Here is an 18,444-nt window from a genome sequence, read left to right as displayed (position 1 = left end):
GACGCTGAGTCCCTACAGAGCTCGTGTCTGGGGCCATAGGAGTGATTATGATAGCAGTGAACATTTACTGACTACTAACCACGTGTCAGGTCCTGTGCCGAGTCACCTCCCTTGGATTCTCTTGCTCAGCCTTCATAATATCCTGATCACCTAGGTATTGTGATTACTCCCATTTTACAGATGAGGAAACTGAGGCACCAAGAGGCTAGGTCATTTTCCGTAAGTCTTACTATGCTGCCAAGCCAAGATTTGCGCTTGGGAAACTTGACTTCAAAGCTCTTGTTCTTAACCTTGGTACCCTACTGCCTCCCCAAACAGATGTTCAGGAAGTGTTAGTTGATAAATGAATGAGTCCCACCATGCCTCACAGAAGGCATCACAAAACCTGCGGTGTTTACGAATGCTCTCAGGTCATCATTTCCTTTATGGCCATTATACTCTTGATTTTAAAGGGTGATCTGAGGGCCCTGCAAGCTGAGTCCCCTAACCTTCCCCATCTGCCTCGAGAATTGGAAACAAGCAGTGGCAGTCTCAGTGGAGCTCTGAGCTGGGGAGGCTTTGGTTCAGCTCATCCTTGCTGTTGAGAAAAATCAGACAAAGGACACGGCATGGGCCTGAGGTGTGGTCTATATGCGGAGGGTCCAGGCCTCAGGTCTCAGATGGGAGGCCCCCTGTGCTGACCCAGCCTTTCCTCGGGCCCACAGATTGCCTGTGCTGCTGTGGACTGCATCAAAGAGAAGAACCAGGACCTGTGTCAGCAGGAGGCCGTCAAGGCTTACCCCACGTTCCACTACTACCACTATGGGAAGTTTGCAGAGAAGTATGACAGTGATCGGACGGTAAGCTGGGGAGAGGCATCTCTCCTGAGCTCGCTCTGTTGGGCAGGGAGACAGCCACTGAGAAGGGCAGCAAAGGGAGGCTTCCCAGACACCGCCGAAGTCAGCCACGTGCACGCCGCTGGGAAGGCAAGGGCTACGGGCCTGACTGGAAGAGTGCCCCCAGAGGTTGTCCCGGAGTCCAGTTCCTGGAGCCTGGGTGTATTCTGGGGGGTCAGCAAGGGCTCCTCTGTAGCCAAGCAGACTCTCCCCCTGTGGCCAGCCACCTCCACTGGCCACCTCTCTGCGTCCAGAGGAGTGAGCACATGAAGAGTCAGGAAAGGGGGAGAGGGTGCACGTCTGCATCATGGGTTAAAGGTTTTTTTCTCTTTCTCTTCCCCTTCCCCAGGAATTGGGGTTTACCAATTTTATTCGAACGCTCCGGGAAGGAGACCATGAGAGACTAGGGAAGAAGAAGGAAGAGTTGTAATTTCTGCCTCAGAGAAAGTTTTTCCATTACACTGTGAATGATACCTGTTTTGTTGTTCTTTCTGAATTTCCACGTGTCCTGAAGACAAAATTTTTTATAGCCGCTTATGGCCATTTTGTACAATTTTGGAAATAAAATCAAACCAATTGTTTGGTGGTGTGGGTTGTTTCCATAGAGCCTGTACTCACAGAGTTGGAGGGATGGGTACTTGTGTTGTCCCTCATGCCACGTCCTCTCCTGGGAGGTGAAGAGCCACACGCCGGTGTCCCTTCTGCCCGGGAGACGTGTGAGGGCGGGGAGTAGGCACGAGGAGGGTGGCGTGGGACCCTGCCTCTCGCAGCCATTGGAGAGCAGAACGGGGAGATCAGACCACAGCATATCCTGTTGGAAATGCCTGGTTTGGGGAGGAAATATGTTAAGATAATCAGGGAAAATGGGATGCTGAAGCTGACGGTCACCAAGTACTAGCTTTTTCTGGATCATTTCAGCTTCAGTTTGGGCGTGTTTTCCTGGAACTCAATTACATGTTTCTCTTTCTTCAACTATTTCTGTCGTCTCTTTTCCTCTCTCCAGTCCATCCCTGCTCTCCCTTCATAGAAAAGCTGAGTCTCCAGGTCAGGGTTGAGTGCAGTGCTCATGCCCAGGCTCAAAGGGGCATCTAGAATGGAGAAGGGAAGCGGCCTCTGTGCTGTTGCTTGCTCTGCACGCTATCTGGAAGGGCAGACGTGGGGGGCATATTCTCCGGAGGCATGCAGATGCTGGGTCAGCCCCCCTCCCCGCCAGTCAGTAACCTCCCAACGTTACCACCATGTTCTCCATGGGTGGGCAAGACCCAGCCTCCTGGTCTACCCTGATGTCTCATTCTGCCTCCTTCCTCCATTCCGTCTCTCCTGACCGGCTTTCGCACCAGTCGTGCTTTCTGATCTCTGGGTGACTTAACACCAGCCCTGTGCCCAGTGGTGCTGCCGGAGCCAGAGAACCCTGTGATGTGTCTTGTCCGCCCACAGGGGGTAGAACAGCCCCCACTCCCTCTGCCTTGACTTGACTTAGAAGCCGCCATCCTAGCCTTGGATTTGGGCAGTTCAGAAGCTGCAGTGCTTAGCTGCTCACTTGGGTGGGTTTTTTTGGCAACTTGGCCTTTAGGAACAGCCCTGTTTCCTAGCCTGGCCCCCTCCCAGGGGCTCCAGCCTTCCTGCTGATGGGCTGATGGGGCCACTGAGAGGAGGACCAACAGCAGAGCTGCAGAGCTCCTCATGGCTGTGCTGACAGGTGCCACTGCTTCGTTAGGTGAAGTTGGAGGTTCCCAGCTCCCCAGTCCACCCCCTGCCTCTTCAGCCTTGCTTTTTTTCTCCTAAGCACACACTTTCTCAGCAGTGGCCCTGGTCTTGCCCCAGGTGAACGAGCACGAAAGAAAGAAGCATGCATTTAAACACATGTCCTGAGCTCCTGCTGGGTACTGTACTCAGTCATACAAGGAGCCACATGATCCTGACGCTGTGTAGCGCACCCGTTCCTACGAGGGGCTCCCAAGAGCATGTGTGTGCACAGACATGCTTTTCCCTAATGGTGATCTGGAGGCTTTGCAGGTGGAACGTATTTGCTTGTGTCTTTAAAAAAAAAAAAATGTATTTTAATTGCATCTTTAGAACAATACCTGCCAAAAACCACTTCCTGACTGAAGGTGCCCATCTTGTGCAGCGCCTTCTTTTTGTCTGTTCCATAGGCTCAGGGTCAGATTTGCCTGGCCTGGCTTCTTGGTGAGGGCTCGAAAGCACCAGGAAATAAATGACATCCTCTTCACTTCTCTGTTTGCAGGATTTGGTAATTGTAAGGCTTTGTCAGAATGTCTAGTGTTTGCCATAACTTTGGGCATGACCTGAGCAAGTTCACCCCCGCTCTGGACAGTGGCCTCTATGGACAGAACTCCCCACCTCCACTCCCCACCCCCAGCCTTGTCTATGCACTCCCTCTCACTCTTCACCCTTATTCCCCCATTCTGGAGCTCTGTGCAGATGGAGCCAGTACCATGGCATCTAGTTAGTTCCATTCCTCATGCCCACACTTGTTTCATTTGGAGTTCATTGATCTTCAGTGCAGATCCCCTCTCTAGCCCTCGAGGACCTGCTGTCATTTCACCCCTCTGTTCCCGTGGATCCTGCATTTGCAGGCAGATTTCTCTGCAGGAAGTGTCTGTGAGTTAGGGGAGAACTGATTCCCAATCTTCTTTCTGGGCTTTGGCATAACCTTCACCTCAATTTCTGTCCTTTGGGTTACTGCTTCTGTTTCCCCTCCCCCACTGGTTTGCCTTAGCTTCCTGCCTTACTCTGCATCCCCCATGCCTCTCACCCACCAGTGTTTCCCCATCGCTGCCTAACTGGGGCATTCAGAGCTGGCCCCCCCCAACCCTTCTCATCTTCCCCATGCAACTGCCTCCCTTTCTAGAGGTGCTTGGCTTCCAGAAACTTCTGTGCCAGGCACAGGGAGGTGATGCTCTGGTTTTAAGAAGTGATGTGTGTGTGTGTGTGTGTGTGTGTGTGTGTGTGTGTGTGTGTGTGATCTCATTGTGGTTTTGATTTGCATTTCCTTAATGAATAGTGCTGTTGAGCATCTTTTCAGTGCTTTTTGGCCATTTGTACATCTTCTTTGGAAAAATGTCTTTTGCCTGTTTGCCAAATGTGTTGTTTTTTTGTCATCGCTGTATTACAGGAGTTCTGTATGTTTTCTAGATATGAATTCCTTATCTGATCTGTGATATGCAAATATTTTCTGCCATTCCGTGGGTTATCTTTTCATTTTCTTAATAATGCCCTTTGATGCACACAAGTTTTTAATTTTGATAAAGTTCAGTTTATCTATTTTTTCTTTTGTTGCCTGTGCTTTTGGTGTGGTATCCAAGAAATCATTACCAAATCCAATGTGCAAAGCTTTTCTCTTACGTTTCCCTCTAAGAGTTTTATAGTTTTAGGTCTTATGTTTAGGACTTTGATCTGTTTTGAGTTAATGTATAGTAAGGGTCCAGCTTCATTGTTTTACATACGGCTATCCAGTTTCCCCAGCACCATTTGTAGAAAAGACCATCCTTTCCTTATTGAGTTATGGCACCCTCGTCAAAAATCATTTGACCATATATGTAAGGGTTTACTTCTGGGCTTTCTGTTCTATTGCATTGGTCTATATGTCTGTCTTCATGCCAGTACCACAGTTTGGATTACTGTAGATTTGTAGTAAGTTTTGAAATTAGGAACGGAGATTCCTTCAACTCGGTTCTTCTTTTTCAAGATGATTTTATAGCTGTTCAGGGTCCCTTGAAATTCCACATGTGTATGCCATTAATCATGTGTGTAATTTGCAAAACCAACACTGCAATCAAAGTGCAAAACTATCCCACCACTACAGAGATTTCTGCTGTGTTCCTTTATATTTACTTCTGTTCTCCCCTCCTCCTCACAAACATTGGCAACCACTAACTTGTTTTCCATCTGTATACTTTGCTGATTTGGGGAATGTTATATAAATGGAATCCTACAATAAGTAATCTGTTAAGATGGACTTTTCTCACTCTGCATCATGTCCTTGAGACCCACCCAAATTTTATGTATCAGTATCTTGTTTCTTTTTATTGCTGAGTAGTATTCCATGGTATGGATGGATGCAACCCAGTTTAACTATTTACCTGTTAGGGAACATTTTGGTTGTTTCCAGTTTGGAACCATTACAAATAAAGCTGCCTTTTGTCTAGATGAACATTTTTATTTTTCTGGGGTAGATACCCAGGAATACGATTGCTGGGTCATATGTTAAGGGTATGTTTAGCTTTTAAGGAAATTGCCAAACTTTTCCAGAGTGGCTGTACCATTTACTTTCTTACCAAAAATGTATGACCGATCCAGTTTCCCCATATCGTGCTCAACATTTGGGAATGTCATTGGTTTTTTTTTTTTTTTTTTTTAATTTGAGCTGTTCTAATTAGGTATGTAGTAATATATCATCATGGTCTTACTGTACATTTCCCTGATGATTAGCAAAGTTGAATATTTTTTCATGTGCTTATTTGCCATCTGTATATCCTCTTCAGTGAGATGCCTGTTCAAGTCTTTTGCCCATTTTCTAATTGGATTATTATTTTTTTTCTGTTGAGTTTTGAAAGTTCTTTATATATTCTAGATACTAATCCTTTGCCAGATATGTGGCTTATAAATATTTTCTCTTATCTGTAGTGTGTTTTTTTAATCTTAAGAGAGTCTTTCAGAGAACAAAAGTTTTTAATTTGGACAAAATTAATTTGATTTCTTTCGTGGATCATGCTTTTGGTGTCATATTTAAGACCTCATCATCAAGCCCCAGGTCCTAAAGTTTTCCTTCTATGTTTTTTCCTAGTTTTGCATTTAAATACATGATCCATTTTGAGTTTATTTCTGTACAAGGTGTGAGTCTTAGATTAGGCCTGTGGTGTCCATTTGTTCCAGCACCATTTGTTGTAGACTATTCTCTACTGCGTTGCTTTTGCACCTTTGTCAAAAAGCCATTGGCTGTACTTCCAGAGGTCTATTCTGGATTCTCTGTTCTGTTGATTATATATATATGATATGATACATCATATATATCAGTATATAAGATTATGCTTATATAATGTACTTGTTATATAAGTCTTGAAGTCAAGTAGACTGATTTTTCCCACTACCTTTTTTTAAATTGTTTTAGCTGTTGCAGTTCCTTTTCCATATAAATTTTACTTATTTTTTAAGATTTATGTATGTGTTTTAGGGAGAGTGAGGGTGCATGGGGGGAGGGGCAGAGGGAGCGGATCTTCAAGCAGACCCCCTACTGAGCGTTGAGCCCGAGGTGGGGCTTCATCCTACAACCCATGAGATCACGACCTAAGCCAAATCCTAGTCAGATGCCTAACCGACTGATCCACCCAGGTTCCCCTTCCATATAAATTTTAGAATAATCTTGTCTATATCATAACTTTTTCTGGGATTTTATCCTTTCAGGTGATTCAAGAAAAAAATATATTTGTATACATATATGTGTGTATATATACAGAAATACACACACACACACACACACACAGAGAAAGATAAAGCCAAAGACACAAAATATAAATTACTGGTGCCTCTTAGGCAAAGGGTGTATGTGACGTTTTATAAGTTTGAAATTACATCAAAAAGTGCTTCTCTTATCCCCCCTCCCCCCCACACACACAAATTACACATGGGGAAAGAAAGCCTGCCCTCAATATATAAACTCAGCGACCCAGTTTAGCAGGGAGGGCCTGATTGTAACTGTCTCTAGGCAACTGCGCTTCCTGTGCGGCCAGGACCCAGAGTTCCCCTGTGCCCCTACAGAAGGCTGCAGAAGTTGGCTGAATCTGAGTTTGCTAGAGGGTGTCACTTCAGTGAGATCACAGGCCAGTCTCGGGGCCACAGCACCAGCAGGAATGAGGTGGTGCCCAGCCAGGAGTAGAGAAGGAAGGAGGGTGCATGCACCCCAGGTTTCAACAGCAGACAGCCACAGAATACCCCAGAGTAGACCCTCAGCCGCCACCACTCCGGGTGCAGTGTTGGCCAGCAGAGGGTGCAAAGATCTGCAGGACCCAGTGTGGGTCCAGGTCCGTCCTTGGTTGTCTGGAGGGCAAAATGAAAGTTTGTCCACACCTTGTAGAGGAAGGGGGCTCTGAAAGACTGGACATTTACCTACGGAGTCATCCTATAGTTACCTAAAGAGAATTTTCAGTTCATTGGATCGGACTGAGATCATGACTTCTACTAAGTCAATTAACAGGAAAACACACCCACATCCATTTTTCTCTGCATAAATAGGCACTGTGTAAATACACAACTCCTACATTTCTGATAAAATGTAGTGCCCAGTAGTGAACACAAGAGTCCAGCTGACTGGCCAGCACAGGGGGAAAGGACCATGAATCCCTCATTCCAGATCTTGTAAGATATATCCTGGCTAATCTCGTCCAAGATCACAGGCTCACTATCAACAAAAGCCATCAAAACTTTTTCATACTATTTACAGAAAGACCAACCCTTGATAGTTTATTTTCACTGAATTCTTTTCTTCACTGATCTTCAAGGTAATACATGTGTTGTAAGAAGCTTTGAAGAATGCAGGAAAGCATGCAGAAGAGAATTTAAATCACTCACAGCCTTGCTACTCATCTGTTATTCAATATGTTGGTGTACTGTCCTCCAATTTTTTAAAAGATTTTATTTATTTATTTATTTTAGAGATAGAGCATGCAGGGGTGGGGGGAGAAGCAAAGGGAGAGGGACAAGCAGACTCCACCTTGATTGCAGAGCCCCACACGGGGCTTGATCCCACAACCCCAAGATCACAACCTAAGCCAAAATCAAGAGTAGGACACTCAACTGACCGAGCCATTCAGGCACCCCTGTCTTCTAATTTTTTTTTATCACACACAATGGAAGCTCTTAGTATTTTATAACTTTAAAAAAATTTTACAAAGTGTTTACAAATTTTTTTGTATCCTGTATTCTTCCTCAACATAATTTTTAAAGACTATATAGTAGAGTTTCTCAGCATTATTTCTTGGCACTATTGACATTTTGGGACATAATTCTTTGCTGTGGGGAGCTTTCCTGTGCATTGGAGAATTTTTAGCAGTATCTCTGGCCCCTTTCCCCTAAATGCCAGTAGCACTCTCCTTCCCAACAGGTCCTGACAACCAAAAGACTCCAGACTTTGCCAGAATCCCCTGGGGGGCAAGATCACCCCTCCAGTTGAGAACTGCTGCTCTCCAGCACTTCATCCTATGTCAATACCGTCCTTTACTTACAAACCTGTGTCATTAGATGGAGATGTTATTTATATTAGTCTCCGTCATAAATAATGCTGGGATGGACATCTCTAGTTTTGTTATTTTTTTTTAAAGATTTTTATTTATTTGTCAGAGATACCGAGAGAGTGAGCACAAGCAGGGGGAGTGGCAGGCAGAGAAGGCAGAGGGAGAAGTAGGCTCCGTGCTGAGCAAGGAGCCTGATGCGGGGCTCGATCCCAGGACCCTGGGATCATGACCTAAGCCAAAGGCAGATGCTTAACGACTGAGCCACCCAGGTGTCCCCTCTGGTTTTGTTATTTTATACATTTTTGGAAGTGACTTTCTGGGTCAAAGAATATACTTATTTTTAAGACCTGAGATATATACTGTCAGTTTTCCTTCCATGGTGGGTCTATTTATACTCTTTCCAAGAGTATATGAAATTACCTGTTTTGTTTTGTTTTGTTTTAATTCTGGCTAGCTCTGGGAATTATAATTTTGAAAGATCTTTGCAAATTGTATTTTTGATATAAGACAAAATTATTCTAGTTACATTTATCTCGAAAATCCATCTTTGTTTTATCCTGCGAGGATGTTTTAGATTCTGTTTTTGTCTCTGACAAGTTTTCTATCTTTAACTTCCTGTCACTTGCAAATTTGATAAGAATTAAAATGTGAAAGAGTATAGCCTGGAACGTTGTAACAGGCCAATAGAAATTTCCTGTCAATCTATTAGTTCAGCATCCGTAGGCAGTCATTCAGCAGGTTCCTAACCCACTCAGTTGTCCCAGCCTCCAACTCCTATCTTCCAGCCTTTCCTGAAAAATACAATGAAAGACGTCATCAAATGTTTTGTTGAGGAATGTGTCTATCACATTCCTCTGCTTAATCAGTCTAACAACCTTGTGAAAGAATAATAAGCCTTCACCTGTGCACAGCCCCTTCGTTTGGAAGGCTCTTTAGCTGCCCCATTTCATCCAGTACTCACACCCCTCCATGGTGTTGTAATGAAGAGGCTGAGGCTCTAGGAGGCCAGATGAGGTTAGGCAATTTTTTTTTTTTAAAGATTTTATTTATTTATTTGACAGAGATAGAGACAGCCAGCGAGAGAGGGAACACAAGCAGGGGGAGTGGGAGAGGAAGAAGCAGGCTTATAGCAGAGAAGCCTGATGTGGGGCTCGATCCCAGAAGGCTGGATCACACCCTGGGCCGAAGGCAGACGCTTAACGACTGCGCTACTCAGGTGCCCCAAGAGGTTAGGCAATTTATCCAAGTTCACAGAGCTGCCGAGTAGCTGAGCTCAGATGCAATGCAGGAGCCCTCTCTCTCCCCCATAACCAACAGAACTTTCAGTTGGTGATGCTTCTTTCTAGTGGTTATTGCCTCCTTTCCAACACCCACTAGTCCTTACTGAACTAACCAGCATAATGCTGCTCAGTACGACTTCCCTTTCCTGGACCATGACGTCAGCACGTCTCACAGTCTTTCAGGACCCTATGGGGAGATTTGTCTGGGTCAAAAATTTGAAATTATAATTAGAGCAAGCAAATGCTTTTCTTCAAACTCTCAACCAAGGTTGATCTTTTACAAGTTTGTCTTTATTTTATATATCTTCTCTGCAAAACTAAATCAACTAATGCCTAATATTTAAATATGTATTAAATATATATTATATATTTCTATTATACACAAAATATGTAGTTATTAACTCAGTGTGCATATATTTTATATATGTATGTATACACATATATGTATATTTATATATAGAAGTATGTATATTTTTATATATGCACACTGAGTTAATAACCAAATTATATATATACACATATATACGTAATTGTATATATAGAGAGAGAGATTGAGAGAGGGAGAGAGAAACTGTCTTTATTGTCCTCCAGTTTCATGCCCCAGAAATAATTACTGCCAAGTTCGATGTGTATCCTGCCAAGAATTTGTTTTGTTTTCTTTTTTGGGCTCATAAACATATAGTATGCTTTTCATGTGAATGTACGTACGTATGTGTACATGTATATGTGTGTATATGTGTATGTGTATGTCGATACACAGATTCAGAAAATTCATTCTCACCAAGATCACATACAGTTGACCCTTGAACAACGTGGGGATTAGGGGCACCAAACTCCCCATGCAATCAAAACTCTGCATCTAACTTTTTAAAAATATATTTTATTTATTTGACACAGAACAAGAGAGAGAGAGAGCGCAAGCACAAGCAGGGGGAGTGGCAGGTAGGGGAGAAGCAGGCTCCCTGCTGAGCAAGGACTCCCCGCCCCCCGCCCCGAAGTGGGGCTCCATCCCAGGACCCTAGGATCGTGACCTGAGCCAAAGGCAGCCGCTTAACCGACGGAGCCACCCAGGCGCCCCTGCATATAACTTTTGACTCCCCCCAAAACTTAACTGCTAGTAGCCTACTGTTGACCAGAAGCCTAAATGAAATCATATAAAGCCAATTAACAAATACTTGGTGTGTTATATACATTATATACTGTAAAGCTAGAGAAAAAATGTCATTTAAAAATAAGAGAAAACACGTTTACAGTACTGTATTTATCAAAAAAGTCCATATTTAAGTAGATTTGCACAGTTCACTCCCGTGTTGTTCAGGAGTCAACTGTATAAATTCACTTGTGTTTTTCCTGGTATTTTAAAGTACACCTCAAGTTTATTTTGAAATCAAAATCAAAATAAAAAAAATTAAAGAATCAAAGTCCAGCTTTTTTTTTCCAAAATGGCTAGCCACTTGCCCCAACACCATTTTGAATAATTTGTCTTTTCCCCACTAAAATGCCACTTTACCACATAGTAAATTTCAAAATCTATTTGTGTGCCAAACATCTTGCCCTGTTCCACTACTTTGTCCATTTTCATTTCATTTTATTTTTAAAAATCCCATTCAAATTACTTTTTCATTTTTAGAATTTTCCTCACTGTTTTTGCGTATTTTTTTTCAGTTAAACTTCTGTCTTGGATCTCAGTTCCTTACCATCCGGGATCATCCCATCCTTTTCAGTACAGTGATGGTTCTCTTGGATGGAGTAAGCAGAGATAACCGTTGCGGCGTTTCCCTTTTTTCCCTCATCCATCAACATGAGGCAGTTGGCTGCAAGCAGTGAGCCCAGGTCTCCTTCCTCGAACCTCTCACTCTTGACTTCATTACAGCAGCCCCTTTGTCGTGTCCGTAGCTCTTTGCTGCAAGCCTCAGTCGGCTGGGCTTCCCAGGAACCCCCTCCAGATCTCTATATGCCCTTCTTGTTCCCTGTTGCTTTCTGGTTTGAGCCAGCCTCCCAGCGCAACCCCCACTGGAGTCTTCCCTGTGTGTCCTCCTTTTCTTTTCACTGAGATCACTTCCAATTGTCAAGTCAGAAAACACATTTTCAGGAATGTCTTCATCCTCTCCAACCACATCTCCTCCTCCAGCTATTTCAGCTTAGAGGAAAGGCATTCTTTCTATGACAGCACCCCCACAGCCTGAGCTGAGGATTAAGCTCCATGGACCCCACATGCTTTCCTCTCTCAAGCTCCACGGCCCTCACAATGCAGACAAGGAAGGAAGAGACGCCGCCAGCATTTTATTGGAAATCTGTAACCCGAGGGTGAGTTCCCTGTGGCCCACAGAACTGTCTGCTTCACTCCTTGGGAAAAGGAGACTTTGACGTTCTTGCCCGTTTTTTCCCAGGTACAATGGTTCTCAATCCTGGCTTCATGATTAACCACCTGGGGACCCTGAGGACACCTGGGTGGCTCAGCTCAGTTGGTTAAGCGTCTGCCTTCGGCTTGGGTCATGATCCCAGGGTTCCTTGCTCCTTGCTCAGTGGGGAGCCTGCTTCTCCCTCTCCTCTGCCTGCAGCAGCCCCTGCTTCTGCGCATGCTCTCTCTCTGTCATATAAATAAATAAAATCCTTAAAAACAAAACAAAACAAAAAAACCAGCTGGGGACCTTGAAAAACTATCAGGGCCAGGGTCCTACCCCAAAACCGCTGAATCGGAATCCCTGGGAATGGGTCCCTGGCATAGATATGTGTTAAAATACTGTTGTTCTAATGTGCAGCTGAAGTTCCGAACTGGTGGGTTGAGTCCTGTGGGCTTCACCGGTGTGTACCTCTGAGCTTACTTACACATACGGAAGCAAGGCTGGGGAATTTGGAAAAATCAAGGAAAGATGTTTTTCCAACATTATTCTCCAAAGTTTGAAATTTTTCATTATGACTAAGTAATTAAGTTGCTTGTGATCTATTGTTACCTTGAAGTCTCCTGGAAGTTGTTTCTAAAAAACATTCAGTAGGAAGCTATGTATGTAAATCTGTCCACATTATCGATGCAATGCAGGCTCCATGCAGCTAAAATATCTTGGCTCCAGGGCTCAGAGGCAGCCAGGTAAGTGATGGTAACAACACCACTCTATTTGTGCAGACCATTGAGTGAGCGGGACATGCAGAACATGACATTTCAAATGCTGCCGCATCACGGGGTGATCAGCCTGGCAACTAGGCTGGGAGTCTGCCAAGCAAATGTCTCCTCTAACAGGATGTTCAAGCCTCAGCAGACTAGACTTTAATTCCTGTCATCATCTGACTGCTTTCAAACCTTCCACTTTCTGCAGCATTTAAAGAAATTGGTCTGGGTTTCAAAATTCTTCTATCAAGAAATAAACTAACATGTGAAAGCATAGAGGGGCTTATCTGAATGCAAGCAGACACGGGGTTTCAGAAGTCTTTGACATGTTGGGAAATAAAAGAGGTGTCTGAAGAAGGTAAATTGCTGATAGCAATAACTGCGAGAACGGATTGGAGTAAGCCAAGCTCCACCAGCCAGGGTGGGGAGGGAGGCTGTTCAGCCCCAGGAGGTAGCTGTGGGATCTGCGAGTACACCCCTTGCTCTGTGTGTGTTCCACCTGTCCTCTTGTTTCCAGCCTCACTTTTGGGTGTACTGAGGGCGCCCGAATCCTCATCCTGCCCAGGGATCTGTAATGTGAATCTGCTTCTGGGCTTTTCCCCCTGCCGGGCCGGGCTGCTGATCTACTTGAGACAGTGACCATGCACCACTGACAGAGATGAAGGATCGATGCCCGAAACCATTGTTAAGAGGGACATCTCCCAGCCTCCCTTACAGAGTGCTGCCAGCCCTGGATCCGCCATGTGTGAGGGCTGAAGCTTATGCAATTTAGGGGCCCTCTTTAAGAAAAAGAATACAAAATTAGGGGAAAGGCAAATATTTATTAGGATGAAAAGGAGAAATCACAAGTGAAACACTTGAAAAGCTGAAATATACCAGAAATAACACCAAATCCAGAAAAATAATACTGCTTTATTTATTTATTTACTTACTTATTTATTTTTTAAATTATTTTATTTATTTTAGGGATCTGCTCAAATATCATCTCCTCAGGGAGCCCTCCTCTCTCAGCTCCCCATGCAAAGAAGCCAGCTCCCTTCCCCTTAGTCTCCATCCCTCACCTTGCTTTCTTTTATTCCACAGCGCATGTCTCTTGGGATGTCAGGTCTGTAATTATTTGTTTGCTTATTGTCTTTCTTCCTCACTAGAATGTAAGGTCTGGGAAGGCAAAGACATTTTCTGTCTACTTCTCCATATTGCCCCAACACTCAGAATGTGGTAAGTGCTCGATGAATGTTTGTTGAGTATTTTGGAAATTTTCACACAGAATTCAGTATTTTACAAACTACATGTAGAGTATGATCCAGTTTTTATAATAGTATGCATAGGAATACGCATGGAAAAGAAGACCACAAATAAATAGGCCAAAATATTAAAAGGTATTATCTCTGGATGATGAAGTTATGGGTGATTTTCATTTCCTTTATCCTGCTTTCCTAGGTATTCTGATTTCTTTTCAATGAGGTATTACAAATTTTAGATAAATTAGAGGTAAGGTGCTCATTATGAAATGTATCTAATAAAGGGACACTTGGGTGGCTCAGTCGATTAAGCGTCTGCCTTCACCTCAGGTCACCATCTCAGGGTCCTGTGATTGAGTCCTGTTCGTTGGGCCCCCCGCTCAGTTGGAAGCCTCCTTCTCTCTCTCCCTCTGCCTCTTGCCCCTGCTCAACGTGTGCTTGCATAATCTCTCTCTGTCTCTCTCTCCCTCTCTCTCATATAAATTTAAAAAATCTTCAAAAAACGTATCTAATAAGATCCTGATCCTGATTTGTTCAGCTTTTTTTTTTTTTTAAAGGACTTGGAAGAAATACAGCGATAAATTAATAGTGGTTACCTTTGGAAGTTGGAATAACAGGAAGTTTTCGTTTCTTACTTTTTTGTGTTTTTGCAGTTTTTGTAATGGACATGAATTACTTTGATAACCTATGAAAATTAAGACAAATATTAAGAAAAGGTCTTAAGAAATATTAAGAAAAATCCCCAGAAATTATTTAAAAATGAGGTCCCCTTAACTAACGATGCAGCGAGGTATTTGGTGGTGTTCAAAGATAGGGCAGGAGAGGACAAAAGGAAGGGGACCCAGGGGGAGGGACTAATGTGGGAATGGGGACCTCGATGACATTAAAATAAAATAGTAATAAGGAAAGAAAGACGAAACCAGCTACAGGGAGGGACAAATATAACAATGGAGAAGGAAAAATGGAACAAAGGCCTTCGGATCAAGTAAGCCCGACTTTCCTTCATGTGATTCAAATAAATGCCCGTCCTCAGAGCTTCCTAAATTTTGGGAAAATCCAAAGTTAAGTGGTAAGTAAATGGATATTATTTTGTAAACTTCTGGTGGACTCTTTTTTTTTTTTTTTAAGATTTTATTTATTTATTCGACAGAGATAGAGACAGCCAGCGAGAGAGGGAACACAAGCAGGGGGAGTGGGAGAGGAAGAAGCAGGCTCATAGCGGAGGAGCCTGATGTGGGGCTTGATCCCATAACGCTGGAATCATGCCCTGAGCCGAAGGCAGACGCTCAACCGCTGTGCCACCCAGGCACCCCTCTGGTGGACTCTTTTAAAAAGCAGTGAAGAAAAAAAATACATTTTGAAATTGCCCCCAAAGCCTCAATTCCAGTTTTTCAAAAGAGGCATCTGAGTCAGGATATTCATGACTCGACCTAATTGTGCATTGATTCCAATGGTGATGATTGACCATAACTGCAAATAACAGGACACATTCCTGTGGTCTCCTAGGACTAGCTGGGTGATGGAATAATAACGATAATTAGGACATGGTGAATCCACCTTCTCCCTGTGAACTAAAATCCCAAGTAGAAGTAGTTAGTATTCATTGAAAGCAGCATGTGAATAATCAGATAAAAGAAAAGTACTTAGTGAAGGCACAAAAACACTTAGTGAAAAGTCCTTTACATTATTTTTGTAGCACAATAAAAGAAAAATGTGGGTTAGTTCTAAAATTCATAGCTTATCTAAAGGAACTCCCTGGGACTTACTGCCTACATATAAAATTACTTTAAAGAGAGAAATAGGGGATTATATGTATTATAAAATGGAAAGGATTCAGAGTTCCTTTTCACTAGAATACACATTGATATGTTGAAAGTGCTTTTAATTAGAGATAATTAAAATAATAGGCTATATTTAAAATAATTACATACTAAAAGATGTCTATCAAATGATGGGAACTTGGCTATAAAATTTTAACGTGAGCAATATCAAGTCATAATAATACCTTATCTAAATGAATATGTTTTTTTATTAATCTATCTGTTCACCTCACTTGCCCTTTGGCCTGGGGAAAAAAAACCCAAAACCTCACTTATGGACAGACCCTGGTTCAGCAAGTACAGAAGAAATTTACTGGAGTTGTATCTCTATGACAAAGTTATAAACATACATTTACTGTTGAAATAAAATTTGAAAGTAATCCCCTGAACTATGTATTCAAATTCATATATCTACAGCTATAGACAGCTACATATTTAATATATGACAGATCTGACCATGACCGTAATATTCACAATAATAATTAAAGGAAATAAAACCAGAATTGTCACACCTACAAAGGATGTTGACTTTAAGTCCTAGTAAAATGAAATGCAAATTAAAACAAGGAGGGCTTTTTTTCCCACTTAAAATAATGAAGTGTTTTTTTAAATGATGGTACCCAAAACATCCTCATCAGTCCCCACCAATAGCATTTTGAAGTGAATCAAACCTTTTGGAAAGTCATCTGGCAGTGTATATTGAGAGACCCAAAAAATTACAACTTTCAACTTAGCAATTCTCGTTCCAGGAATGTACCCCAAGGAAATAATCCCAAGCATGGAGACAGCCGTAAGGAAAGAAAATAGTCATCTATGCATTACTCATAACAGGAAGAAACAAAAAAACAAAAAGAGGGAGATTTTCCTGGAAAGATGCCAAATATTTAATAAAAGAATAGTTATGTAAACGATAGTGCATCATTTGGTATATTCTGCAGCTGGTAAAAATGCTAGTTATGAAAACTAGGGAGAAACATGGAAAGACTCGTATGGCAGGCTAAATTTAACAGCAGAACACGAATTTATATATACTGTATAAAGGCAATTCTTCAAAGAAATGCTAAAAAAAAGTAGCAGAAGTAGGTACATGAAGATGCTATTGACGGGGCTATAGGGTGATTAGAGTGCGGGCACTTATTCCTTTATTTCAACATTTTTGTGATGTGATCATATTATTTAAAAAATGAATGTGTTACTAAATTTTTGGACTAAGGGTTTGCTAGTGTGGGTTTTTTGTTTTTTGGGTTTTTTTTTGCAATGTTTTACCAGCATCTTCTCCAATTCCACTATTTCTCTGAAGGCTTGACGGTATAACTGTAAAGTAAAATTTTGGCAGAAAATTTTAGGTAAATTACAGGTGAAAGGCTCATGTTGAAATATATGAAAAAATGTATGGAGAAAAAAATGTTTTATCTAATATGATTCCTATTTTTAAAAAATATTTTTATTAAAAATAAGCATTGGCCAAGGCACCTGGGTGGCTCAGTCGATTGAGCGTCAGGCTCTTGGTTTTGGCTCAGGTTTGATCTCGGGGTCCTGGGATCAAGCCCTGAGTGGGGCTCCATGCTTGGCTTGGAATCTGCTTGGGATTCTCTCTCTCCCTCCCCCTCTGCCCCCACTCTCTTTCTCTCTCTCTCTCTAGAATAAATAAATAAATCTTAAAAAGCCTTGACCTTCCTATATAAGACATGAAAATCACAAGCAACAAAGGAAAAATAAATTGGATTTCATCAAAATTAAAAACTTGTTCTTCAAAGGACATTATTGAGAAAGTGAAAAGATGGGGAGTCTGGGTGGCTCAGTCTGTTGAGTGACAGACTCTTGGTTTCGGCTCAGATCATGATCTCGGGGTCATGAGATTTGCCCTACATCAGGCCCTGCGTTAAACTCCATGTCCGCTTGTCCTTCTCCCTCTGTTCCTTCCCCTGCTTGTGCTTGCTCTCTTTCACTCTCATAAACACATTATTAAATCTTAAAAAAAAAAGAAGAAAGTGAAAAGACAACCTACAGAGTGGGAGAAAATATTTGCAAATCAGATATCTTGTAAGGGATTTGTAATCAAAATATGCAAAGAATTCATAACTCAACAATGAAAAGACAAGTAAGCCGATTTTTCAAATAGACAAAAGATTTAAATAGACATGTCTCCAAAGATATACAAATGGCCAAGAAGCACAGGAAAAATGCTCACCATTACTAGTCATCAGGGAGCTGCAAATGGAAAGCACAGTGAGATACAACTTCACACCCACTAGGATGGCTATTATCAAAGGACAAACAGCTAGCGCTGGCGAGGACGTGGAGCATGGGAAACTCTCGTTCACTGTGGTGGGGACAGGACATGGTGCACCTGCTTCGGAGAACAGTTTGAAGTTCCTCAAAAAATTAAACATAGGGTCATCATGTGAACCAATAATTCCACTCCTAGCAGAAATGAAAATGTATGTCCACACAGAAACTTATACGTGAATCTTTAAAACAGCTATATATAATAGCTAAAAAGTGCAAAGAGCCCAAGTGTCCATCAACAGATGAATCGATAAAGAAAATGTGATATATACATATGGAATAGTATTCAATGGAATGAAGTTCTGGTAAGTGCTACAACATGGATTGACTCTGAAAGCTTCATGCTAGGGGATAGAAGCCAGTCATCACAAAAGACCACATATTGTATGATTCTATTTATATGAAGTATCCCGAGGAGGCAAATCTATAGGGACAGGGGGCGCCTGGGTGGCGCAGTCGTTAAGCGTCTGGGCGTGATCCCGGCGATCTGGGATCGAGCCCCACATCAGGCTCCTCCGCTGGGAGCCTGCTTCTTCCTCTCCCACTCCCCCTGCTTGTGTTCCCTCTCTCGCTGGCTGTCTCT

The 18,444-nt window shown here is 42.6% G+C and overlaps 1 protein-coding gene across 1 annotated transcript in view; it reads left to right on the top strand.

The window, feature by feature from the left end:
* PDIA5 (protein disulfide isomerase family A member 5) overlaps nucleotides 1-1,456 on the top strand; it is a 91,771-nt gene extending 90,315 nt beyond the window's left edge. Inside the window, exons 16-17 of the mRNA XM_045812514.2 lie at nucleotides 705-839; nucleotides 1,225-1,456. Coding sequence (XP_045668470.2) covers nucleotides 705-839; nucleotides 1,225-1,305 — 216 coding nt within the window. The 3' untranslated portion in view covers nucleotides 1,306-1,456. The remainder of the gene's footprint in view (nucleotides 1-704; nucleotides 840-1,224) is intronic.
* The last annotated feature ends 16,988 nt before the right edge of the window (nucleotides 1,457-18,444 follow it).

Source organism: Ursus americanus, chromosome 4 (assembly GCF_024610735.1).
Source record: "Ursus americanus isolate L20-20 chromosome 4, mUrsAme1.1.p, whole genome shotgun sequence".
In the NCBI taxonomy this organism is placed as follows: Eukaryota; Metazoa; Chordata; class Mammalia; order Carnivora; family Ursidae; genus Ursus; species Ursus americanus.
Note: the sequence above shows the minus strand (reverse complement) of the source record. Positions and strands in the feature narration are given on the sequence as shown.